Below are 27458 nucleotides of genomic sequence, written 5' to 3'. Positions count from 1 at the left end.
TCAAATATCTTTTTAGAGTTGATGCTGATTTAGACAGTTTAGGATGTTTTCTAAAGGTGTGTAGGAAATAATACAGGAAACAATATAGGATACAATACAAGGAATAGGAATTGATGACAAAATGCTCTGACTAAGACTCAGTTGATACACATTACAATAAGAATTCATTTCATATAGGAAGAAATTATGTTTTAATTCTTTACTTTTTGGCATTGTTGTCAAAGGGGGACAAGACTGATTAAAAAGACTGAAACTGAAGGAGAGAAGACTAGAGAAAAAAGGAGAAGTCTAATGTATGGGGGAGAATTCTTATGAGAGGAAGAGAGCATCTCAACATTTCAGAATCACAACAATCCAAATCTTTTTAAGGTTAGATCAATTGGTTTTGCCATCAATGCCAAAGGGGGAGATTGTTGGCATTTGGCATTATAACAAACAATGGGAGATTGTTGGCATTTCAATAAGGATATTGAGAAGGTTGTTGATGATTATGGATATAACTGATTAAGGATGTTTACTATCTTGATATTATTATTTTGTCATTGATGTCAAGAAATTGATTTTCTAATTCAGTATGATGTTGCCATATCTTGAGAAGTATGATTTGAAGAGTATAAAGATGTCGGGAAAAGACAGAGAAAGAATATGATGAATAAGGGGATGAATAAGATATTCAATGGACAACTATTACCGAGTCAGACAATGATGAGTTCATGATGTTTAGATTGTTTTAACATCATACATATGTTGTAAATTGTAAGGTTAATACTATATTATGTTACCAAGCAAAGAACCTAGTCAGTAAACCCTAAGGTTATCGCTATTGGTTAATGAAGGCAGAATGTCTACCGAGTGAAATTTAGTATTTACCGAGTTGTTACCAAGTTGTAACTGAGCTATAACAGAATACATTAAATGGTTACATGTGTTATTTAATGAAGGAAGCTGATGAGCTGGAACTGATTAAATGATTGGTATGCTATGCATGAATTTTGTTAATAAATCTATGGCAAAGGATAATCGGCACGAAGATCTACAACTTAGATTGAACCGCAATACCCTAGCACAAGTTCCAAGAAATGTATGCAAGTTCCAAGGCAGGGTAAAACATTTTTAGATTGAAGGATACATTGAACCTAGTCAAAGTTTGAAGATCTGATGGCTATGATTGATCATGGGAATTGTGATCAAGAAGATTAAGCAGTTAGCTAATTGTTTATAAATAGGGAACTATTGATAAACAATGTATGCGGGCAAATGTATGCACAGGGATGCTACATAGTGATTATCAAGCATAGAAGCTTGAAGACCTATTTGAATAATAGAGTATAGAAGCCCATCAGATGGAAAATATTAGTTCTATCTCTAGATTGTATTAAGCAAATAAGAGTTTGCTTTAGCATTTTAGATGTGAAGTTGCAGATAGATTTTTATTATTGTTATTTTGTGAAAGTGACAAAAAATCTCTTAACCGAGTGGAATTAACAGTTTTATTTGTAAAACCCTCTAGCAAGGTGACATTTTGATTGAGTGTTTGAAATCCTTTAACAAGGTCACTTATAACAAGGTGAAGATCCTAACAGATTTGAGGGAAATCCCTTAACCGGGTCACATCTAGCAATGTGTTTGGAATCTTTAACAGGATTTGCTTTTAACTGAGCATACTCTAGAAGAGTATATTTCTTAGTGGGTCCAAAATCCCATAGTGGTTTTTCCCTATTTGGGTTTCAACATTAAATCTAGTGTTATGAGGTTCATGATGTTTATATGCTTTTGAGTTTGCATGTTTAGTAGTTTTGGTTATATTACTAAAGTATATGTTACCAAGGTTGAATCTGATGTTTTTATGGAAGATTAAGGTTGTATGATTCACCCCCCTCTCATCTTGTTGGCTATTGGATCTGTACTTACATTAAGTATCAAAACTATCAGCTACTATTCAGGAGTTGAGATCAATAGACAAGACCAAGGTATCTCTTGACTCCATCATTGCAAAGTTGACAGCCTATGAGCTAAATAGTTTTGATGATAGTGTTCAAAAGACTAAATCAGCTTTTAAAGCCTCTGCTGTACCATCAATAAAAGGAAAGGAAGCATGCACCAGTGGTGAACCAAGACAGAATAGAGAAATGAATGATGAGGAGATCCTGATGGAATTTGAAGCTCTTCTTGCCAGGAAACTTCCAAAAGGAACCGGTAAATACAGAGGTAAGCTCCCTTTGAAATGCTTTTCTTGTAACCGGATAGGACACATTGCTATAAACTATCCTAATGGTGACAACAAGGATAAACTAAAAAGGTTCAAGAAATTTAAAGGAGGAAACCAGAGAAACTATTTTGTTAAAGTTGATGAAGGTGTCACAGATGAGGAATCAAAAGATGAAGAGAATGAAGACATTGTGTTTGTTGTAGTAAAGGAAGATGTGTCAAACAAGAAGGATCTTGTCTCCCAATTTGATAATTTTGATGAGTGGATTATTGACAGTGGTTGTTCTCACCATATGACTAGTGACCGAAGAAAGTTTCTATCTTTGGAAGAATGTGATGGTGGTGTGTTTCATTTTGGTAATGATGCACCATGTATGGTTAAAGGAAGAGGGTCCATCTCTCTGAATGGAAAGAGTAGTGTTGACAATGTGTATTGGGTGGAAGGTCTTAGACATAATCTATTAAGTGTTACCTAGCTGAATGATAGTGGGCTCATTCTGGAATTCAGAAAGGGAGTATGGAAAATCAAAGGAAAGAATGGTGAATTGATGGCAACCAGTATGCAGACCAAAGGCAACTTATTTCAGCTAGATGCAAATGTAAGTACATGTCTTACAGTTAAATTTGATGATAGCTGGATATGGCATAGGAGACTCTGCCATGTAAACTTGGATGATATTGTGAAGGCCAACAAGACCAAGGCAGTTAGAGGATTGCCGGTGCTGAGAAAACCGAAAAATCCTTTGTGCAGGGAGTGTCAACTTGGGAAAATGTCTTCCTCAACTTTCAAAGGTAAATCCTTCACTACTGACAATTTACTTGATCTTGTGCATACTGATTTGTGTGGCCCTATGAAAACTAAGAGTGTGTAGGGAGATAGGTATTTCATGATTCTGACTGATGATTTCTCAAGAATGATGTGGGTGACATTCTTAAAGGATAAGTCTGAAGCTTTTGGAAAGTTCATAGCTTTTAGAGCACTGGTAGAAAAGGAAAGTGGTAGAAGAATCAAATTCCTTAGAACTGATCAAGGAGGTGAGTTCACTTCTAGTGAATTCAATAAATATTGTGAAGAGAATGGCATCAAGATGCAACTATCTGCCCCCAGGACTCCACAACATAATGGCTTAGCAGAGAGAAACAACTGGACTGTGGTTGAAGCAGCTCGAACTATGCTGATCGAAGGAAAAGTTGCTCACACTTTTTGGAGAGAAGCAATAGATACCTTCGATCACCCTTCTAACCAGGGAGGAAACTAACTAACTATAGGTTCGCCCTACCATTCTCTAGGCGGGTGGGTGGGAAACGTTCAGTTGGCAGCTGGTCGGAAGAGAAGTTGGATTGTTCGACTCAACTAGATGTTGGATTGGGTGAAGAGAGGTTCTTGCAGCATCAACATTATCAGCCCATAGTAGTTGTGAAGGCAAGATAGATCATCATCACTTTGTTCAATATCTCCTCCCACCGCTATCGAGTCGGGTGGACGGTGAGCACTATAGTATACACAATGAACTGGGTACTTATCAAGAAAGGAAAAGACAAGAATCCTTATGAGTATTGGATCGGTAAGACTCCAGTAGTAAGCTACTTTAGAATGTTTGGTAGCAAAGGTTATATCAAGAGAAGTGAACATCAGAGTAAGTTCGATGCAAAATGTGATGAAAGAATATTCCTAGGATACTCTACCAAGAGCAAAGCTCTCAAATGCTTCAACAATAGGACTCAAAGAATTGTTGAAAGCATCGCTATTAGAGTTGATGAAAACTCTGGAAAATCAGAGGAAACTGATAGTATGCAAGTAAGAGATGAACTGGTAGTAACCTTCTGGGAACCAGTTACTAATCAGCCAAGTACTAGTAATAGTGGTCCTTCACCGGTAAACGCTGATGCTGATGAAGATGAGAATGAAGAAGAAAAGCAGGAGGAATCAGTCAAGAGCATTCCTCGATATGTCAAACTGAATCATGATCCTATGTAGATCATAGGAGATAAGGATGCTGAAATCCTTACAAGAAGAAAGGTCAGAGAGAATTCTTGTATGATCTCTAAATTTGAGCCTAAATCATTCAAAGAGGCACATAAAGATGAATACTGGATCAAGGCAAAGGAGGAGGACTTGACTAGATAGAGAAGAATGGTAAATGGTCTATGGTACCCAGACCGGAGCATAAAAATGTCATTGGAACCAAATGGGTTTTCAAAAATAAGCTAAATGAGGATGGCACAGTGGTAAGGAACAAAGCTAGACTAGTATGTAAAGGATATGCTCAAGAAGAAGGAGAAGACTATGGAGAAACCTGTTCTTCAGTAGCTAGATTGGAAGGAGTTTGTATGCTTCTTGCATATGCAACTTTTTAAGGATTCAAAGTATATCAAATGGATGTAAAATCTACATTTCTAAATGGAGTACTTGAAGAAAAGGTGTATATAGAGAAACCAGATGGGTTTGCCCTATCTAAAGATAGTGACATGGTATGTAGGCTATATAAAGCCATATATGGTCTAAAGTAGGCACCCAAAGCATGGTATGAACGTCTGCACTCCCATCTACTAAAGATTGGATTTGAAAGAACAAGCAAAGATAGCAATATCTACTTGAAATCTAAAGGAGATCAGATCCTGATCTGTGAGGTATTTGTTGATGACATTATCTTTGGTGGAAATGATAAGATGATTCAGGAGTTTGTAGATGAGATGAAGAAAGAGTTTGAGATGTCACTCATAGGGGAAATTAAGTTCTTCATTGGACTGTAGATTTAGTAGATGAGAGATGGAATATTTATCACTTAGTCCAAATATGTCAAAGAGGTGTTGAAGACCTTTGGCATGGAAGATAGAAAACCGGTTGGTACATCGATGGTGACTAGTTGTAAACTATCCAAAGAGGATGACTCAGCATTGGTTGATGAGAAGGAATACCGATCAATGATTGGTAAGTTGCATTATGTAGTGCATAGCAGACTAGATATTGCACATGTAGTTGGCATCACTGCAAGGTTTCAGAAAAGTCCAAGAGAATCCCACTTGGTTGCAGTCAAGCAGATTCTTAGGTATTTGAAGGGAATTATTGATTATGGATTATGGTATCCATATGGCAAGGACTTCAACTTGAAAGTATTCACAGATGTTGATTGGGCAGGTAATGTGGATGATCAAAAGAGCACAACCGGTGGTGCATTCTTTCTCGGCGGTAGACTGGTCTCATGGATGAGCAAGAAGAAGAGTTGTATCTCTCAATCTACAGTGGAAGCAGAGTATGTTGCAGCTTTCATGAACTGTACTCAGACAATTTGGATGAAGCATGTATTAAATGGCTTCAAAGTTCCTATATCTGAACTAGTAAGTATATTTTGTGACAATACTAGTGCAATTAACATCTCCAAGAATCTGGTTTTACATTCTAGAACCAAGCACTTTGAGCTTAAGTATCATTTCTTAAGGGAAAAGGTTCAAAACAAAGAGATTGCATTGGAACATGTTTCTAGTAAGGAGCAGTTAGCAGATATATTCACCAAGCCTCTCCCAAAGGCTACATTTATGTACTTAAGAGGTGAGTTAGGGGTGCTACCCCTTCAGGAAGCAAACTAAAGGTATATACTCCACATTAGTCAAGTATTGCATAGTCAAAATTATCTTTAGGATTGATGTGTTGAAGGATGCTACTCCTCGGGGGGAGCAAAATAATGGAATAGGAAAATCTTGTGCCTCCACTTTGGCATTGTTGTCAAAGGGGGAGAAGAACTGAAGTGGAGAAGATATCTGCAGAATTTGGGGGAGAAAATGTGAAGCGGCGAGATATCTTTGTATATTGCCATCAATGCCAAAGGGGGAGATTGTTGGCAATATGTGAACCAGTATGAGGACATGATGACATTGTATGTTTTCATTGATGTCAATATGCTGAAGAAGAGAGAACTGGTATGTTACCATAAATCGGTATATGTGTGAATCGGTATAACATTGTGAACCGGTATATGTGCCAAAGTGAAGCGGTGTGTTTGTTCAAGGTGAACTGGCATGTTGATATGAGAACCGGTACATGGAAGCTTTGTATGACTACTAGTTGGCAGTCTTAGGGTTTCCCGTTGATGAGTTTCAAGCATGTGTGACTCAATCGGTGACTTTGTGTGATGAGTTAGTATTGCAACGAAGAACAGACTATGTTTCCACGTCAGCCTTGTGTGCATGAAGGATCTTGCATGAAGGAGATTGTTCTCTTCTACCTCAGGAATGTGTGAAGTCTGGAAATAGTGCAAATGCATGATGGGTTATCAACCACTAGGAAAGCAGTGGAAAATGAATGATGGTGAATGTCTATAGATCAGTTCAAGACTATTGCATTTAATGCAATATGTTCAACGGTCAGGATTGAACCATTTTAATTGCTTAACCTAATAGGTTTAGGGTTTAGGGTTTATGCTACCGACCTATCTGTTTCCTATAAGGTCGTTGTTGTGTTTCTTTCTGAAGTTGTTGGCAAAATTTGTATGTGTATCCAAGTGAAGTGATACATGATTCTTGCCAAACCAGAGGAGAGAAGTGATATTTGCAGTGTGTAAGTGCAGAAGGTGAAGAGGAGCTAAAGCGGATCTACATTGGCATTGAGTGCTGTTACCAGATCATTGTAAAACCTGTTGATCTTTAACCACCTCAACATTTGGAAAATCCCTTAATAGGGTAGCTCTAACCAGCTTACTGAAAATCCTTTAACAGGGTGACTCAAATTCATTGAGCTCTTTAAAATCCTCTAACAAGGTAACCTTTAACAGGGTTTAACCCTTAACCGAGTATCTTAGCCATCCCTTAACTGGATGATCCTTAGTAGGATCAGTTCCTAACAAAACCTATTGTAATAAGTCTTTAACCAGACTAGGCTTCTAACAGAGCAAACTTCTAAAGAGTTCAAATCAGCTTGTGGGTATTCATCCCCACCGTGGTTTTTCCCAGTTGGGTTTCCACATGAAAATCTGTGTTATGTGTAGTGATTTTCATGTGATGGTTTAAGCAATCTATGTCTGATAGTAAATCATGCTAAACTAGTTATTGTATTTCTGATGATTGACTACCTATTCATGCATAAGGGTGAAATGGAAGTGTAGTTCTAGGATTGTGTGAAAAGATAAGTGTTAATTGATTTATGCTTATCTCAGCTATTCTGAGTTTAGCTGGTTGTTCTTTGTTTAAGACAGGTATTACTATTTGTCAGCCAAAGCATAGTGTTTGCTGACTAACTGGTTTCAGGAAAGTGATTTTTGCTTGTACTGATTCACCCCCCCTCTCAATACCATTTTGGTACTCATCATTCATCTTTAAGTTATCAGTTTCAACCTCTTGAGTCTTTTGTTGTGTAGTACCATAGGGCTTCTCTGCCTCATCTATTGGTGCATCAATTAGCATTTTTACGTAGGCACCAAGAATATATGCATCTACCTCATATCTCATTTCCTCAATCCAAATCTTCTGAGGCTTAACTGCTTCCATGAGAGTCTCATCCTTCTTTACCATGAAGCATATGTCGATAGAATATTTTTCTATAATATGTTTAGGTACCCTTACCCTAGACCTCATAGATTTTTGAAATGCCTTAAAATACCCCCATATCTTATCATCTCTTTGGCTTCCTAATGTGGCAATTGACTATTTCAATTATCTTCCTATTGGAATTTCAAAATCCCATTGCCTCTTACCAGAACTGGGTGTATCTTTCATAAAGTATAGCATCAAGAAAACTAACAAGTTCCCATACTGGAAAGTGTCCTTCTTCTCACCCTTAATCTTCCCTAAGTTGATTAACAACTCATTAGGAATCCATCCACATAGATCTAACTTTACATTATATCTCATCATTTTGTATGTAGCCAAAATGCATGAACTAGAAATAGAATTCAATTGGTTTGACTGAGTTACCTTATATCTAATAATCATGCTACCAAATTTGATGTCCATGTCAATGATAGTTCTCACTTTCATGGATCTTTTGTCAGATGTAGCACTGATGATCTTCCTCACAAAGTCATTTTGAAACTTTCTTGTCTGGATGTTTCCCTATTGATGGCAAACCAATGATTACCCAGATGGCTTCCTTGGTGATTTTGTAGGGTTTGTTCAGCCATATGAATTCCCCATGTACTCTGCTCAGTACATATCTTATTATTTCATCCTCAAACTCTAGAATATCTAGAATGTCTGTAAACCCTAGTTCTTCAATATGTTTATATGTCGGTTTGATCTTTCCAGATTCTCCCATTAGATCACTCATATACATTTCCTTGATTTCTGAAGTTCCCAAGTCCTTGATATGACAGTGAAAATATTTGCTAACATCCTCTATATACACAAATCCCTCCAGAATGCGAGAAAACACTCAAATCGAGTCTTACAGGGTAGCCACATGTGGATACCTCTTCAAAATTGGCTTGGGGTGGTCCTTGACCTCCACGATAGTTGGGTTTGCAACAAAAACAAGAATAGAGGATGATTCCACTTCCATGTTTAAAGATAAATACCTCTTGATTGTTCTCAATGAAAACCTTCAATAAATTCTTCCAAACGCTAGTGAAATTGCTCAAGAAGAAATCAGATTGCCTTGAATTGCCTCTGATCATACTTAGTCACTCTAAATGTAGGGTTATTAACAATGAAGTGTATTCGACCTTTTAACCTTTGATAAAAAACCTAATATTCCATTGACATAAATGAGTACCGGTGAAAGATGCCAGATCTCGCTCAGAACATATCCATGTCAGATAATCCTCTCCAATATCTGGAACATCTTCCAAAACCTCTTCCCAGGGCATATGCACCATCTTCATTAATTTTCCCTACCCCTAAGGCATCTGCCTTAGTTACCGGATGAGCTTCCTGCCGGTGCAGGAGCAACCTCTTCTGCCAGATAATTAATCAGGACATTCCCATCTGATTTTTGTTCTTCAGTCTTCCTAACCCATCTCTGAGTATGATCTTTCTAGATTTCACTAACCTTCTCTTTCCCTTTTTCATTTGATCCTCCATTACTAGCCGATGGATTTATGCTTCTATATAACTTAGCAATATGTCCAGCTTCATTACATGCATAATATGCAACATTGTTCTTCTGAATTGCTTTGCTAAAACTAGTGAAATTGGTTGACCTGCATTGATTAGCCATATGTCCAAATTTTATACAAGCATAGAATTTTACATTCATTTTGAAATATTCTATCTTATGACCAAACTTATTGCATTTATAACATTTATCAGAAGCAAGATCAGGGTTTTGATTTACTTTGTTTCTACATTGCCTAGCCATGTGACCAAATCTATTGCAAACAAAACATGTACCATTGAATTGTCTTACCAATGCCTTATGGTTTTGATCTTCATTAGTAGTACTGGAACTATATCTTTGCTCAAATCCAAGTCCACTGGAATCTTCAATCTACCTTTGTCTCTTCAATAACTCATCAAGTTGTGTTGAGGTGATCTTGAATTTTTCTTTTTACTCACTTGCAGTAGTTAAATATTCTCTTAGTATTATCATTTGTCTCTCAATCTCTTTCTCATTACTATGGGATTGTACCAAATCAGTTCTCAACATATCATTTTCATGAACCAACCTACCACATTATTCAAACTTGTTCTTCAGGGATACAACAAGATTTTCTTCCTTTTTCTTTCTGTCCTCAATCTCCTTAGACATTCTCATAGTTATAAATTGCATTTCATTTTTCATAACCATGTTGTCCTGACTCAGTTTTTGACATTTCTCCTAAAGTGCATTTTTCTCTTCATCATCCCAATTTTGCAAAAGTTCCTTCCTCCTAGCTTGAATAGATGATAGCCTCTCTTGTAGGACAAGAATGAATTCCTTAGTAGAATTCAATTAATCTTATAGCTTTAAGTTCTTCAACCTTTTAGCATCATAATATTCAAGTGTCATCTCAAGTTGCTTCTCCAAAACCATATTCATTGATTCCGGTTTCAGGATCTTCCTCAAGTTGTTAAACTTCCTCCGAGGCACAAGGCTCTGATGGCAATTGTTGGAAACCAATAACACTAAGAGGGGGGGGTGGGGGGGTGAATTAGTGTTATACCATAATAGTAGATTTTAGCCTTGTTAAAACATGCATACACCAACCGGTATAAACAAAATTGAAAGAAGTAAAGCAATTAATAAGCCAATCACATAAATGAGAATCATAACACAAATTTTATATGTGGGAAACCTCAAAGAGGAAAAACCACAGTGGGATTTGTGACCCACAATATCAATCCATTGGCCATATGAAGAGATATTACAAAATTTGAGGGGCCTACACTTGTAGGAAGGCTTACAACCTAGAGCACACTGCTTAATCACAATAGGAGCCTCACTAACTACATACAATTCTAGACAACAATCCAGAGAAGTGTGAACTGCTTAAGATAACATCTTATATGCTAGAATATAGTTCCAGTTTAAGCTCTATTTGTTTTGGTTTGAAAACCCTAAACCCCTTTACCAGAATAACCCTTACAATAGATTCCTCACATACATAATCTCTTGGAATAATTTCACATCATATTACATTTGCATATCCATACTCTCCTATCTCATGTCTATATCTCTGTATCAAAATGATCTAATATTAACTGACCTATATACCCTATACAACTTTTATACCTTATGTCAGCTTACAAAGATATATACAATATTAGATTACATGTTGGCTAGATAACATAAATGTATAAACATTAAAAAAAATTGTCAATGCCGGATCTAAGATATGTCGGCCTCCAATACTAATAACCTTTACTATATGATGTCAGTCTGCATTGCCAGCGACCAAAGAATTCTTTTTGACTTGCCGGTGCCGGTATTGGTGTAGAATCTGTGAAGTGTCTGTCACTGCACCATATAATCAAAACATGAAGCTAGAACACAAAATCATGTTGCCATCAATGACAACATAGTGAAACCAACCAATAGAGTGTCAATTGCCTACATACATGTTGTTGTGTCTATTTCTGTTAAATTTTGATAACTATTGTAACAATCAGTAAAAGTTTTTGCATTACCCTCCTCTCAAGGTTAGTGTAGGAAGTTGTTCCGCTACTTAACTTCCTTAGAATAAGATCTTCTAATCTTCAGGGTAAGAGAAACTAACATGCCCAAGAAGTGTGTGTCGTCGAGTGGAGCCAATGCTTCTATCTTCTCTATGTATCCATTTTGTTTTGGTATTTTGTTGCAGGGGCCCCATTGAATAGTTTCAAATTTCCAACCTAGGAATTATCTACTATGATTTTATGTGTACCGCTTATGTTTTGGACTAGTATAGAGTCAGTTTTGATTTGGGCTAATTTAGGCCCTTCCTTGCGTAACTTTGATTTACAAATTTTGTCAGTACGAAATTCATTAGCCATACTTTCTTACAAATTGTGTTTTCAAAACTAAAAAAAATTGTTATCAAAACAATCTCACCTCAACAAGCTGATCAAAACAACAATCAAACAAGTTTCCCACTTTCGGAAAATGAAAACAATATATTTTGTGATTATAGGTCTCATAAATTGCGTAAGTCCTTCAATTTTCATAGTCCATGCATAGTCATCATTTATGTCCTCATACTGCACAAGTCCTTGCACAAGTCCTCACTTTGCACTTAAAAAATGAGTTCAAGCTTGTCATGATTTGCATTCAAAATAGATTTTGCATTGTCCTCATTTACATCCTTCTTAGTGTAGATTTTAGCTTGCATATTCCAATAAGATGCATCAAAATCCAAAGTTATCATTTAGGTCTGTCTCAAACTAGTCCTTGCATAGTCTTAATTTACATCTATCACAAGTCCTCCATCTATATAAAGTCTTGGAGAATATCTTAGCATGGGTTTACCAGGTGATGGTTTCTTCCCGTTTGAACAACCCAATCTTGGGCCAAATGATGATCAACTAGAAATCATTGATGGTTTGGATACCCTTTCCTGGGAGTTAAGAACAAGTCTTCCTCAATATTTAGGAGTCAAAATTGTTATTGACATTGAAATACAAAAAATATTTCGAATTGAAAGAGAAGCCACACAAGAAATTGTTCAAAAAATGTTTGAAAGGCTTACAATACAAGAACAAACTCCTCATCAAAACCCTCAGTAGAGTGTCATCATATAAGTTCAGTTTGCATACATAGCCAGTCTTTCATTTAGATCCTTAGTAGGTCATCAATAGATTTAAGTTTTGCATTACATTCCTCCAAGTCAAGCATTTACATTCTAAGTGCATCATAGTTGGTCATAGAGTCACTTTAGAGAGCCTTCATACCCATAGCAAGATAAAAAAAGGTTAAAAATTAGATGGATCAAAACAATGACCCATTGTTTAATCCTACTTGGAACATGAACATATCAACATACTCACAACCTTGAAGGGGTGCCACATTACCAACAAATATGAACAACATACCTTCAATCAAATAAATCCAGAATAACTTAACATAGGAAGAACTTGAGGCTGCACAACAAGACCCACAAGTCCTAACAGTCCTCAATGCTCTTCTTGAAAATAATAGGGACAAATATCTCTCCCTTTTGATTCAAAATGGACCTAAGATACCCTTGAACTTTGACATTACTGCAATCTTACAACCAAGAGTAACTTTGAATCAAAGTGTAAATCAAACACCGAATATATCACAAACACAAGATGCAGCTTCAAGCTCCACACAAAATGCGGCTCAAAACACATAGAAATCATTAACGCAAGTAGCTACAACTCAAGCCACTTTGGATTCTATACAAACCTCTTAATCAGGAATTGTGTCATCAACAACAAATGTAACATCCCGGCCATGCTTAAGAGCCTCCAGTTAGCCTAGGAATTCAAATTTAAAAAAATCTGGCTTGAAGGGGATTCCTTAAATATTATACAAGCCCTCAAAGGTATTAGTTCAATCTCCTGGAATATTGCTAATATTATTAAAAATGCTAAGACTATCCTTAATAACTATGTTAGCATTATTTTAACCCATACTTTAAGAGAGGGTAACAAGGTAGCAGATATCCTTGCTAATGAAGGGGTCAATTTGGAAAAGGGGGTCAAATATATAGGGGAAGATCACATTAAGTGGGAGATTAAGGAACAATTATATTTTGATCACCTTAATGGAGCAAGCAAATATTATGATTGAATTTTGGGGAATGAGTACCAATGACAAAGTTTGGGGGCGGATGAACTGTCAGTCGATGAGTGCTTCTTGACATCATAACCAAGAACACATGTGTGCGAGAGGTAATTGTAATAATATCCAGGTTTGTATGAACATGAATGGCAGTCTCAAAATTGTGAAAGTCTCTTTTCAAGGAGAAACCAGAAACATAGAGTTTTACTTGTGGGCTGAGAGTTGTAACAGAGGTGATTATAACCTGGAAAGCAGAATGGGAGGCAACCTTAACAGGAATGAACCATCCGGCTGTGAGCACTGGAAGAGTGAAAGGAAGGTGTGGAGAAGGCTCCATCGACATGGGTTCATGGATTATATGGAGAAGCTCCATGGTAGTCGAAGCTCTGTTTCTCAGGGGTTCACAAAAAGCTGGAGCAATAACAGGGCTACCCTATTTGGGGAAATCTGGCACATTGATGAGAGTTTGATCTCAGAGGTTACGAGGCTCAAGATGGAGGGGACCAAATTCAATAGGGATAGAAAGTACACCACTGAGGCCTTCAAAAACTTCCCTAAGATGGAGGATGAGAAGAGCAACTTGGAGAAGAAGGATAATATATCTTACTTCACCCCCCAACAGGTAAAACCTTTCTGGCGAAAAATTCTTAAGGCATTAATGGAATATTTAACTGTGGATGGTAGGTTTACAAAAATTTACAATTATCACTTCACCATCCTGAACCACTTCCGCCATGGGGCAAAAATTTCTTTTCCCTTCTATCTTGCTTCTTCTCTTAACGAGAGCTTGGCCGACCATATTAAAAAACCCAGTTCCTACCCTCTTGCGCACTAGGGTCTCATTCTGCTGATTTATGAATATATGAAGGATAAGACTAGGGCAACAAAGGATGACCCCTTAATTCTCAATGCTTAGATTTCTAAGAAAAGCATAGACTCTGGTTCGACTAAGGAGATCAGAACCCCTACCCATAAAAAAAGGAAGGTTGATATTGTGCAGGAAGAAAAGGATGTGCTTTGTGAGGAAGAAGAGGGAAAGAATAATGAAGAAATTTCTGAAAAGGAGATTAATAAGGAGGAGAAGTATGGGGAAGGAGAGGAAGGGGGCAATTCTTGGAATCGTCAACATAATATTGAAGGCTCAGAAACTGAGAAAGAGGCTCTGAATCCTAAGGAAGGTGAAAACCCTAATGCAGAGGAGACAGAACAAAGCAAGGATTCTGCAGAAACCATTCTGGATACCGCTCGCAATTGCACCCTTGAATTCTACAATTTTCAGAAGTGGGTGGTGGAAAAAATTACCAGCATGCAAGGTAAACAGAGGGAGTTGGAAGTTAAGATCAACAAGTTGATCAATATGTCTGATTCTGGGAAGCAGCACGAGGAGATGGAGAATAGTGAAGCAGAGGAAGAAATGGAAATGGAAGACTGGCTGGAGAAAGACTTGATTAAAGGCAACCCGAAACACCTGGAGGACATCATCAAAATTTTGAAGGAGCAGGTGGAGGAGGATAAGGACAATGTCAATGCTCAGATGGCCAGAAATGAGAAAGCCCTGAAAAGCCTTATGGATCATAGCCTCCAGGTTCTAAAAGTCTCCTCCCAAAACATGAACGCGCTGGTGAATCACCTGGAAAAGAAAAACCAGGAGAAGAACCTGATGGTTATTGAAGATGCTCCTACTTCCAGCCTAAGCCACCAGACCTCTAGGTGCAGAACCAGGCAGACTACGACGGAGAAGGAAATGAAGATGAAAGATAGCTAGACTGCTCAGGAAAATACTAATTTGAGGGAAGTGGCAAAGGAAATGATGCTTTTGGTATAGGATGTAGAAGAAACCATGAAGAATTTCTAATTTTTGTTTTTTGTTGGGCTTGGGGCCAACTTCTTGCTGGCCTTTTGCTGTCCTTTCCTAAGTTGCTGGTCTTTTTGCTAGTGTTTTGCTACTATAGTATTTTGTTGCTTTATTGAATATCTTTCTTATGTATCTGGGTTTCGAGTCCCTTAAAACCCGTTTTTAATTAATCAAAAACAAATGTAACATCCCAAACAATTTCTATTATCACCTCGTAGTCTACAAGTACTTATCAACCAACAATATCAATCTTAAAAGGATCCATCCACCTATAGTGGTCAAGGGATGCATCAAGGTTACGCTAATATACATGGGTCAAGTCAACCCAATGTTAGAACACAATTTGCATACTTTATGACACCCAGTGGAAGGCATAACTCACAACTTCATAATAAAACAATATTTCCACAACACCCCTTATATACGAATGCTAATTCATTTGTGGGGAATGCATACATGACCAATGTACCATTAACCCAAACACATATCTTATTCCAACAAGTGCACATTTTACAGAAATAGATGGTATCAATGCAATCAAGAAGTGAAAAGAAAAGTTACACCATGGAAGATCTTCATCCTTATCCTTTTGATAAGGACATTGTACATGCCACCCTTTCCTCTACATTTCAAAACTCTTAAATTTAATAAATACAAAGGAGAGTTTTTTACTTCTTGTATTGAAGTTGCTAATGAAGATAGATATCTGATGCATCTTTTTCCTAAAAGTCTTGGAGGATCAACACTAGAATGGTTCTTGCACTTACCACCTAAGTTCACTTCATGGGGAGAGACAGAAGAGTAATTCATAATGAATTTATCTCATAATATCGACAATCCAGTAACCCTGATAGACTTATGTGCTACAAGACAAAGGGAAGGTGATACCTTTGGTTCATTTCTGCAATGATGAAGATCTCTCTAATGTAGATACCTGAATCATATTATAGAGGTAGAACAAGTCGATATCTTCATTGAAAATCTGGTGCCTCAAGTCAAGTACCTATTGCAAATGCAATGTCTAATTACTTTTAAACAAATTAAAGAGAAGGGTCTTAAGTGTGATAAATGGCTTATAGAAAAGGGTATTTTGAAGAATAGTAAAGGTGGTGGTGTGACTAATAATGCAAGCAATGAGAAATCCAAGTTCTGGTCAAGAAATAAGAATGTAACCAATGATGGGGGTTGTAGATGCCAGTGTGGTCAACAAATCTCAACTAGTGGTATCATTGAAAGGACTAGTAAATTCCTCTTTGTTGAATAAAAATCAGTCCCAAGGTAACAATGCATTATCGACAAACACAAATACAGTAACATCCAATAATTTCAGACCTCCTTGCAACACAACACAAAGGAGAAATTATACACCATTGGGAGAACCAATTGATTCAGCGCTAAAGAAACTGGTACAAACTAATGTTATCACTTTACCAGAGGTCAATATATATGAACCGTGTCCCTTCAAACCAACCTATTGGAATGGCAATGACTTATGTAATTATTATCGCACAAAGAGCCACAAGACATCAAACTATTATAAAATCAAGAATCTAATTTAGGATCTCATAGAACAATGTGGATGCCAATAAATGATCTACTAATCTAAATCACACCATCTTTAAGGATCCCTTTGTCAAGCATGATAAAGGTCAAGCTTCTAGTTTAGGAACACAAGACAATACAAAAAACTATACCAAAGTCACCTATGATTACACAATCGACACCCTCAGTGCAGGAGATGTAGTAGTAGCTATAATTACCATCAACCCCAGAAATAGAGATTGTTCAATTGCTACTTGCCAATCTAGGGTCACATTATAAGGATTACCCTCCAATCCACCTCTACTGACAAGTAACTACTATGTTGTGGATTAGTTGAAAAAGACCCTGACACAAATATCACTCTTTGAGTTGCTCCAAATATTGCCAAACCATAGAGCTATTTTAAATAAGGCTCTTTAAGGCTCAATTGTGGCCCAAGATATAGATGAAAACACTTTCCATTCTATGGTTGGAGATTTGGCTACTGCTACTCGCATTGCTTTCATAGATCATGATGTTCCTATAGACATGCCTCTACATATAAATAATCTGCTACACTTAGAAGTTTTCATCCATAAGAAAAAGGTTAGAAGAGTGTTGATAGGTGGTGGAGTTGGTTTAAACATATGCACACTCAACTTGATCAAATCTTTGGGGTGCCCACATCTACATATTGACTCGATAAAATAGATAAACATTAAGGCATATTATGATGAGGAACACATGTCAAAAGGTGTAGTTATTTTACTAGTATAAGTAGGTCCTGTCACAATTGATATTACATTCCAAGTCTTGGATAGAGAGATAGGATACAACATGTTGTGTTGGGACCTATAAAATTTTTGAGATTTTGAGTGGCCCATTTTAAAATTCGGCTTTGCAATTTATAATGGCACATGATGAATCTGTTATCACTGTTTCAAATATGTTGAAAATCTTGCCTTTTAGCTATTGGAGTATGTCAAAATTCAGAATTTGACCTTTGCTTGCGAGTATGTGGTTTTGAGGGTTTAGGGTTTTTTCTTTTCATGAAAACATTTAAAAAAATTAAGCCTTTGTAGTGCATTATTGTAATTCATATTGAACTTGAACCCTTGAACCTTTTTGGTTCAAGGTTCAAGGTTCAATCATTTCTCTTGCTTGTGTCATGGCTTTGTAATATTTTTTACTAATAAAGTGAGAATGTGTTATGTCTATTTTGAACCATTTGCAAATCGGTTCAAGGTTCAAGGTTCAAAATGTCCCTTTCTTTTTATCCAAGGTCTCTGCTTGTTGCCTTTTTCCACTCAAGCAGAAGGGTCTGTGTGTCGTCAAGAGTGGGCTCCCTTTTAAGTCTAGGCCTAGGCGGGTTCTGATAAGTTTTAATTTTGCCAAAGTCTTATGTCTTTTCCTATGTATTTGTTGGGCTTCCTAAAGATCGAGCTGGTTCCTGTTGATCTCGCAGCTTTTGCTATACCGCAACCCAAAAGTGCTCGATGGCTATTCGCCGTGACATGGCAACTAAGTGGTGGGACTCGATAGAAATGAAATTCAAGACATAGACCATTTATCTCACATTGGTAGTGCAGAGAGAGTTATAATATTTAAATACAAAGCCACACGCATCCTTAGTGTCAAAGCTTTCAGGCTTTTGGCAAGTGGCCGATCAAGGAGGTGGTGGCCCCCACGTGCACGTGCATCTCAAAGCGCCAAAAAATTTGTAGTAAAAGGGCAAGTTAAATAGCGAGTAGGTTGAATGCAAATCCATAGCCATCGCTATATTGCCATGCGAAGGTGATTGACTATTAACAACTGCAACTTGGTGAATGATGAGGTGGTGACAAGTGGCGGACACCTAGTGACACCGTGGCATAGGGTGTAGCCGCTCGGAGGGGCTAAGGGTTGAGCAATTCAAGAAAGATCAACGGTGATCAATATGGATCCAAGGGTTGTCGCTATATTGCAACATAAAAATGCTTGCCAAATATTGCTTGCAACTTGGCGACAAACCACTAGAAGTGAACCACGACTGACACTTAATGCAAGCGGTTAAGACATGTGATTCATTCTAGTGGTTAGTGGAGGTCGTGCAAAGGTGTCAGAGTGGAGATCCCAGAATGAATACCCTCATGATAGGTGGTGCTTAGTTGTGAACTCTGGAGCCAATCAAAGGGTGCCACATGGTAGACAGGTGGCATATCATCAAGGTGTATATCGAGAAGACCATGGCTTCGATGGATCATTGAAGGGACTCACCAAAGGCATCGGTTTCATCAAAAAATAAGGGCATCGATGAAACTAGGGTGTCTATGAGTTGTGAAAGCATTTTTCTGAATGCTCGATTCCATTGACAAGGGTGCATCAAAGAAACATCAACCGGTTCCATCAAAAAGTGAAGACATCGATGAAACTACGGTTTCGATGAGATAAAATGATGGCTAGCTGAAGAGGCAGTTTGGCCAAAAGGCTGATACCAAACAAACCAAAGGAAGTGGTGGGTCCAATGGAGATGACTTGGCAGTCTAGGTGGGTTAGGTGGTGAAATAGAGGTTGACAAGTGGTAGGCCTGACTAGATAGGTGGAGTCCAGAAAGATCTCAAAGAAAATCCAGAGATGCCAAGTGGTGACATCGTGACATAGGTGAGAGCCATTCAGAGAAGCTAAAGTCCTGGTGGGTTAAGGAGATTTGACGGCTGGGTGAGATGATCTAATGGCTGTCGCCATGTTGTGATGAGAAAGTGCTCACCGGCTATCTCATGCGACTTAGCAAAAAAGAATGTGCACTAAAAGAGAGGGTAGCCCATGCGTTAAGGATAAAGAAGCTTTAGGGAAGATCTACGGCTGTCGCTATACCACCATGTGAAAGTGCTCGATGGTTATCACATGTGACGAGCAAACCAGGTGGCAATCTAGGTGGGCTTGGGGAAAATCTAGACGTGCCATGTAGCGGGAGTATAAGAAGAGTCAGGGCGAGCCCAAGTCCAGTAGCAAGTCTAAGGTGGTAGGTAGATGGATCCAAAGGCAAGTCAGAATGTGACATGTGTCGGACCCACTAGAAGAGAAAGTGATAGAGGGAGCCGCTCAAGCAAAGTAAAGGTCAGAGATAAAGGTCAGAGAGCAAACTGAATAATTCCCGATCTGGAATCTCCTTTGGCACAATACCTTCTGGTTGGGACAATATTTGATCCGCTATGTCTAAATAATATTCACATACATAGTTAAGTGATGGTTCGGATCCAACCATTTCAAATAAGGTTTTGCCCTTTACTCTCGAAACTCGAATATCTTCAATAAGAGGTAACACTTCTATTACGGGCATTGGACAGGCTTCTACATATTTATTGATAAGATCTCTTTTAGATGTACGATTTCCAACCAAACCTGCTAATCGCAGTGGATGTGTACAAGCTTTTTCCCTGATAGAAGCAGTAATACGATTAGCTACAAATAATGCATCAAATCCATTATCTGTAATAATGACACAATAATCTGCATAATTCAACGGAGCAGCAAAACCTCCACAAACCACGTCACCCAATACATCAAATAATATTATATCATATTCGTAAAATGCATTTAATTCTTTTAACAATTTCACAGTCTCTCCTACCACATATCCCCCGCATCCGGCTCCTGCAGGCGGCCCCCCAGCTTCCACACAATCTACCCCTCCATAACCTTTATGAATGACATCTTCGGACCAAATATCTTCATAATGATAATCTTTGGACTGCAAAGTATCTATAATTGTAGGTATCAAAAATCCTGTCAGAGTAAAAGTACTATCATGTTTGGGATCACATCCAATCTGTAACACTTTTTCGCCACGTCTAGCTAGGGCAATTGAAATATTACAACTAGTGGTTGATTTACCAATTCCGCCTTTTCCATAAACTGCTATTTTCATCTTTTCATCTCCTTTTATTTCTTTTTTATCTTCCGAACTTGTGATTCGTTTGATCTAATTTTGAGTTGAACTTTGCCTTATTTATATTATATAATTGTAGCATGTTACATTGTTTGACATTGTTTTTTTTTTTTTTTTTTTTTTTTAGCCCCCTCACATCTTAAACCTCATTCTCTCCTAAGTAAATGGAGGAAGCCAAGAAAAAGACCCTTCCTCCATTCCCAGATCAATGCAATTTTATTCATTAATTTGAAGCGGATGGAACTCCCCGCTAATTAAGAACTTAGTTCTCTTTATTCAAATAATAGAATAAAAAAACCAATTGACTGCATGGCAAATGATAAGAGGAGAAGATAGGTTTGGGATTCGATTTGGTTACTGCCTCCAAATGAATGCTTTTGTTATGTTATATGTGATGTCGTGTATGGTTATTTCAATGAATCAATGCAAAACCAAGGAAATAGTTTTGGAAAGATCCCAATCCTCCCATCGATTCAGTTTGTTCTTTTTTCAAATATCTCTATTTTATTATTAGATTTTGTTTTATGTATATAGCAACATACATACATAACATTTGTTATATGTATATACATATACACATAACATAATGTATCGTCAATCACTCATCATTTGATTCATGATAGAAAATCACAATGAATTGAATCCGGTCGATTTTTTTTACCGGGCGAACGACGGGGATCGAACCCGCGTGTGGTGGATTCACAATCCACTGCCTTAGAACCACTTGGCTACGTCCGCCCCAAACTAATTGACAGTCTCTGTCTACGGTCATTCCATTTCAAGAAGAATGGTTCTAAGCCCTGAAAATGAACTAATAATGAAACTATTATATTATTAGTTAGTTATGAACTCTTCAGTTCTGTTGGCAAGCTCTGACCGGACATCAAAGTGATGCATTGCAAGATAAATAACCTTCAATACAACTCTCAAGCAAGTTGGTTACATTTCTTTATTTGTTTGTTGTTTTGGGTATCCAATTTAAGATCTGAGCCGATACTTATTATTATTATTATTATTAATATGCATCCATGGCTGAATGGTTAAAGCACCCAACTCATAATTGGGAAGTCGCGGGTTCAATTCCTGCTGGATGCACAATAAAAGTTATTGTGCTCTGCTCGCAATAACTTTTAGTTTTATGACGGAAAAATTAGACGGAAAAAAGCAGTACCAAACCTTTCGGTTTTGGTACTGCTTTCTTTTTTGCTTTTCAAGGATTGAAAGACACTAACAATTCATCGGATTGATAGTTGTGATAATGTGGATTCATATGCTGATATGAACTTAGAATCTAATGTGCATTGTGTGGATCTTGCCTTCAAAAGGAAAGACAAATATGAGGTAATCTTTCTAGATTTGCAATTGGTAAATGAACCATTGACAGATGATGATGTATTTCTATGTTTGCAAAAGGCTGATATAAAGTGTGACTAGCATGCTAAGTTCCAGTAATTTTATGAGGAAATGTTCCTCTCTAGTGTGCAAGCATGTATTATGGATGAGTGTTTTCCATTTTTGCAAACTAGCAATCAACATGTGCTGATGTTCCTAGTGATCAGATGGAGGAGGGTTACTTTTCTTTTCAGCTGGGAAATAATTGTAAACAATATGATAGTTATACGTCATTTGATAATCAACATTTAGAGGTGGGTTTTGTTTTTCAAAGATTGAATGATTACCAACATGCTGATTATCTTTTATGTGATGAGTTGATGAGAAGTTGTAGAGTTTGTGATCAGGCAAATGTAAATGAAACTTTCAGCTTACCCTTGATTCATGGAAATGAGAATCATGTGTTTGACAGAGGTAAGCATTGATTCTGATTTTGGTGGCCTAGGGCCATATGTAAATAAGTGCTCGCCGGCTATCCCATGCGACTTGGCGACAAAGCATGTGCACTAAAGGAGAGGGCAGCCAAGGCATTAAGGATCGAGTAGCTTGAGGGAAGATCTACGACCATCGCTATACCACCATGTGAAAGTGCTCGATGGTTATCGCATGTGACGAGTGAACCAGGTGGTAGTTAAGGTGGTAGTCCAGGTGGGCTTGGGGCAAGTTAGGACGTGCCACATATCGGGAGTATATAAAGAATCAGGGTGGGCCCAAGTCTAGTGGCAAGTCCAAGGTGGCTGGTAGATGGATCCAAAGGCAAGTTAAGATGTGATACGTGTCGGGCCTGCCAGAAGAGAAAGTGATAGAGGGAGCCACTCAGGTGAAGTAAAGGCTAGGTAAGTCACAATAGATAAATGGTGATCCAAGGGAGATCAACGACTATTGCCAAGTCGCAACATGAAGTTTCTTGATGACTAATAGCTTCATTCTGGTGGTGAACCTAGGTGGTGCTGAGGTGGCAAGATAAGGGCCCCAAAATGAATCAGAAGGTACCACATGGTAGAGATACATGGCAGATGTCTGCGCAGGAAATCCAAAGGTTTAAAATATAATTTCAGACTGTGATGGAAAGGTAGAAAATTAAATGATTGACCTATAGAGGGATTAATGCGCCTAATGGATTATTTTTTGCCCGATATATAAGTATTGTATATCGTTGGAAAGCTCTCAATCCAAGGAATCTGATTCTATAGTCAAGTGTAACCCATGTCAAGTATTTTTGGTGTAGTTTAGTTAGGATCTTAGATTGGATTTTTCAGTCAGAGAGATTGGATGTTCTGTAGGCCAAGTTGTGCGAATCAGTTAATGCTGAAAGATAGGGTGGTTGTCATTGTCAGAGAATGAAATATGATTTTGTCCTCCCTTCTTATTCAAGGGTCTTCTCATTTTGTAAGGGTTCTATATTTTGTGAGCAAGGCTCCTCAATCTTGGTTTCCAATTCTGAGCTTTTTTCCAAGTTTGTAATATAGTGAATGTTCCTTTTCAAGCAATAGAGTATCTTCTTGTTGTAGATGTTTTTCTGTTGCAGATCACATATATGTAAGGCATATATATAGTTTATTGGATTGTCTCTAGGCCTTCTCTTATTTTCAATGAATCTAGTCTTCAAGGGAGTTTGGGTTTGTCCTCTCAAAGTGGGAGTGTAATGGGTGTTCTTAGGTACTCTTAGAGGAAGGGTTTAAATTCTATGAGCAATCATTTTAGATTCAAGATAATGTCTGGATATGTATGATCCTCTATTTGAGTTTAGAGTGTATTAATGTCAGGTATTAATACGGGGATATCTTTTTCAATAAATTAGATTTGCAATAGAGGTTTTTATTTTTAGTTTGATGTATGAATCCATGCCCTTGGATAAGGCATTGGTCTTGCAGATTCTAGGGACTCTCGGAGATTTTAAAATATCAAGTATCCATTTGATTTTATGTTTGTATTTTTAGATGTTCCATCTATCTCATGCTCCAATCTTGTTCAGATGTTAATGTAGATCTAGCCCATCTACAGTAACCTCCTTGTTGTTGAACCCTATGAGATTTATCTGCTTTTATTGATGCCATATGTTTGTAACTGGTTGTACTTTGTGCATCAAAGGGTGTCCCCCCTAGGTCTTGCAAAACCTAAAGCATAGGAGGATCATTAGGATCCTATGTTAATGTTGTCCAAGCGCTGAAGCTTTTTCATTGATTGAGATTGGCTTTCTTATAGATAGTTTGCATGTGAGTTTGGTTTTCTCATTTTTGAGACCAACAATGTTGCTTGGTCACCCATGGATTCATACAATGTAGGATGTGCCATCAACATTTCATCAATGTGTTAAAGTCCTATATAATGGAATCAAGATCACCATACACAGAAACCCAAACCCTTTCCAGCATTGCAACTATTTGAGGGTAAGTGTTGATAATAATTTCCCATCAATCAAGTAGCTCCACTCACATCACAATTAGAGTCATTAACAATCAAAGATACACAGGCATCAATACCTCATACATCTACTGCACCTTCTTTACAAATCAAAGAAGTAGGATACATAGAGTATTCTATTTTAGACACACCAGCTATTAGGAAATTATCTCTCTCCCCAAGATCTTTTGGGAGGAGTCTATCTGCTCCAATTGGACAAGACAAAGGAGAGGAAATAGTTAAGTATTTAGAATATTTCTCTTTCATCTGATGGGGTGATTTATAGGAGGAATCTCTGGATGAAGATGTAAAGCAATGGCTATACAAAGAAGAGGATGACATGAGTGTGATCAAGCTTCCCCTAGATAAATATGGACATGGTTTTAGAGTGTTGCAAAATAATGGTTATGATGGTACCACAGGATTGGGACCACAAAAAGTTATGAATAATAAGAGGGGGGGTGAATTAGTATTCCAAAAATCTTTGCACTTAAACACTTTGCAAGACTAATAGTAAACTAGTAAAATAGTTTAACAGACAAACCGGTTAACAAACATGCAAAACAAATAGCTAATAATGCATTCACCCACAGAAGCACAAACACCATAACACAATAGATTTTGACGTGGAAACCCAAATGGGAAAAACCATAGTGAGATGGAACTCACAAGTCACTATTTGCAGAATAGGAACTAGACCGGTTAAGGTTTTACAATGTTCTTTACCAGAATAGATCCTGTTAGGAATCTCAATCTCTATTAGGAGATAAGTCTGATTAAAGACTACCTTGCTAGAGGATTTTAGATCCATAGATGTGAACCACCTTGTTAGAGGATTTACAAAAAGTCTTTTGGGCCTACCCAGTTAAGGGATATAGACTTGTCAAAGATGTGAGTAATCAACAAGTGTTTGATCTATCTAATAGCACAGATTGCTCGGTTAGATCCTTGATAGCTCATTCTTAATGCACTCCTACATTACTTTAGTCTTCTACACATTCATATTCTTTCCAACTCCTCAACCACCTTAAACCCTAGCAACAACATAAACTTTTGCTGCGACCTCATCAACAACATAAAACCCTAGACATGATGTCCTTATTAAGGAATCTGATTTCATGTCAGTCCAATAGGATTACATTACAATTTCCTAGGTTCAATGAACCTGGACATACTTGGTAGCATGACACAAAAATCACTGTTAATGTGTCAACACCGTCAAATAATCGGTGGATGGTAACTCATCACAAAGTATTACCGGTTCATACAAAATGTCGGTTGCCGGTTTGACAAAAATGAAGACTGGTAAAAATGTGTTATGCCACTTTGGTCCTTTGTACCACTTGGGATCCATGAACTGCTTGGGGTCAACATGTCGCTTCAGATCAGGAAACACATTCTGCAAAACATCAATAGTCTAAAGACTATAATTCAACATACCGGTTGGAACAAATACCGGTTGTGCTCTAACTTACACATATAAAGAGGATCTCAATGCAAGTGTGTGTCCATTGATGACAATCACAACATAAACATAAAAAATGCCAACAATCTCCCCCTTTGGCATTGATGGCAACACTTAGGAAAATAAAATTTTGACATCTAAGTGTTTTACAACAAAATCATGCCATTAGCAAAATTGCTACCCCTAAGCATATACACTATTCCTTTAACAATATAATGTATAGCATTTTTGCATCTAGAGTATAAACATTGAGATATTCAGAGCATATAATCAAAATATTGATTACCAGATACTTCTCCAAATAGAATTCTTCTCCCCCTTTGCCAACAATGACAAAGTACAACTGAACAACCCTGTTTTCATTTGATATTAAAAATAATAAAAGTTTATGACAACAAGGAATGATACTTGTCAAAAATAGATTTAAAGTCCTGCAAGAATTGTTTCATCAACAAAGACCAGGACTCAAGTAGGGAGGTGGCTACTTCTTTCTCTGTCTGCATCTGGGAGACCTGTTCTTCCATGACATCAACTGTGCTCATCTCTTGTGTAATTGTTAAGGCATCCAGGTTTAGATAGCACTTCTAAAGAATTTGCAATTGTGGGAGTAGAACCAGTTGTAGCTCCTGCAAATCTCTAGACCGAGTGTTGATCTCTTGCTCCAATTTTGCTGATTGGATGTGAAACCGGTGAATGGTTTGCCCATAAGTTGTAAAGGAATCATAAGGCATCTTGAATGTGCTCAAGTATGACTGCAAGTTCGTTTCAAGTTTTTGCTTTTGAGCTAGCACATAATCATAGAACAAATGGGGTTGGCAGATCTTGCTGAGTAGTAGATTCCCCACATCTAGAGTGTCCCTTATATCCTTTTGTTCTTTCTTCAATTCAGTCCGGAGCTCATTCAACTTCTTCACTAGAGCTATATTAAGAGATTTTTGATGCTCCTTCTTGACATTAGCCTTTGCTGCCTCTTCAAGGCTCGACACCTAATCATCCACTATTGTGCATAGGAGCTTGAGTTTAGCTAGTGATGATTCAGTGTTGGGAAGATTTGTACTGGGTATCAAACCGATAAGCATATCCACAGCCACTTGAATTACATCCTGATCCTTCTTTCGTAGAATGATTTCAAGGCACTCTTGAGCTACCTTGATCCTCTACATTAGCTCTATTTCACTTGCAGACTAGAGATTGATAGGACTAGAGAGATCAGTTAGTTTGGCTTGACTCTCGGTTGCTTTCAGAGTCTCCATCTAGGTGCTCTTCTCCACTTCTCCTTCCTTGTCCTCTTCTACTTTCTTCTTCTCCGCTTCTCTCCTCTTCTCTGCTTCCTTATCCTCCTCTTCCTTCTTCCTTTTCTCTGCATCTCTCTTCTTTTCCTCTTCTTTTTCTCCCTCTTCCTTCTTCTTCTTCTCCGCTTCCTTCTTCTTCTCCTGTTCCTTATCTTCTTCTTCCTTCTTTTTCTTTCCATCTTCTTGCTTCTTTTTCTCTTCTTCATCCTTCTTCTTTCTCTCTTCTTCATCTTTCTTCTTCATATCTTCTTCATCCCTTTTCT

General features: G+C 37.7%; 1 protein-coding gene and 1 non-coding gene across 2 annotated transcripts; one reads left to right on the top strand and one right to left on the bottom strand.

Annotated features, from left to right (window-relative positions):
* Nucleotides 1-19812: 19812 nt before the first annotated feature.
* Nucleotides 19813-20724, bottom strand: LOC131858186 (light-independent protochlorophyllide reductase iron-sulfur ATP-binding protein). The gene has a single exon (XM_059211305.1). It carries the CDS (start codon nucleotides 20620-20622, stop codon nucleotides 19813-19815), a length of 810 nt encoding a protein of 269 aa, XP_059067288.1. The 5' UTR covers nucleotides 20623-20724.
* Nucleotides 20725-21665: 941 nt separating this feature from the next.
* On the top strand, nucleotides 21666-21738 carry TRNAM-CAU (transfer RNA methionine (anticodon CAU)). The gene has a single exon. It is a non-coding gene; the product is annotated as a tRNA-Met (tRNA).
* The last annotated feature ends 5720 nt before the right edge of the window (nucleotides 21739-27458 follow it).

Source organism: Cryptomeria japonica, chromosome 9 (genome assembly GCF_030272615.1).
Source record: "Cryptomeria japonica chromosome 9, Sugi_1.0, whole genome shotgun sequence".
In the NCBI taxonomy this organism is placed as follows: domain Eukaryota; kingdom Viridiplantae; phylum Streptophyta; class Pinopsida; order Cupressales; family Cupressaceae; genus Cryptomeria; species Cryptomeria japonica.
This window is presented reverse-complemented; position numbering and strand designations above follow the sequence as displayed.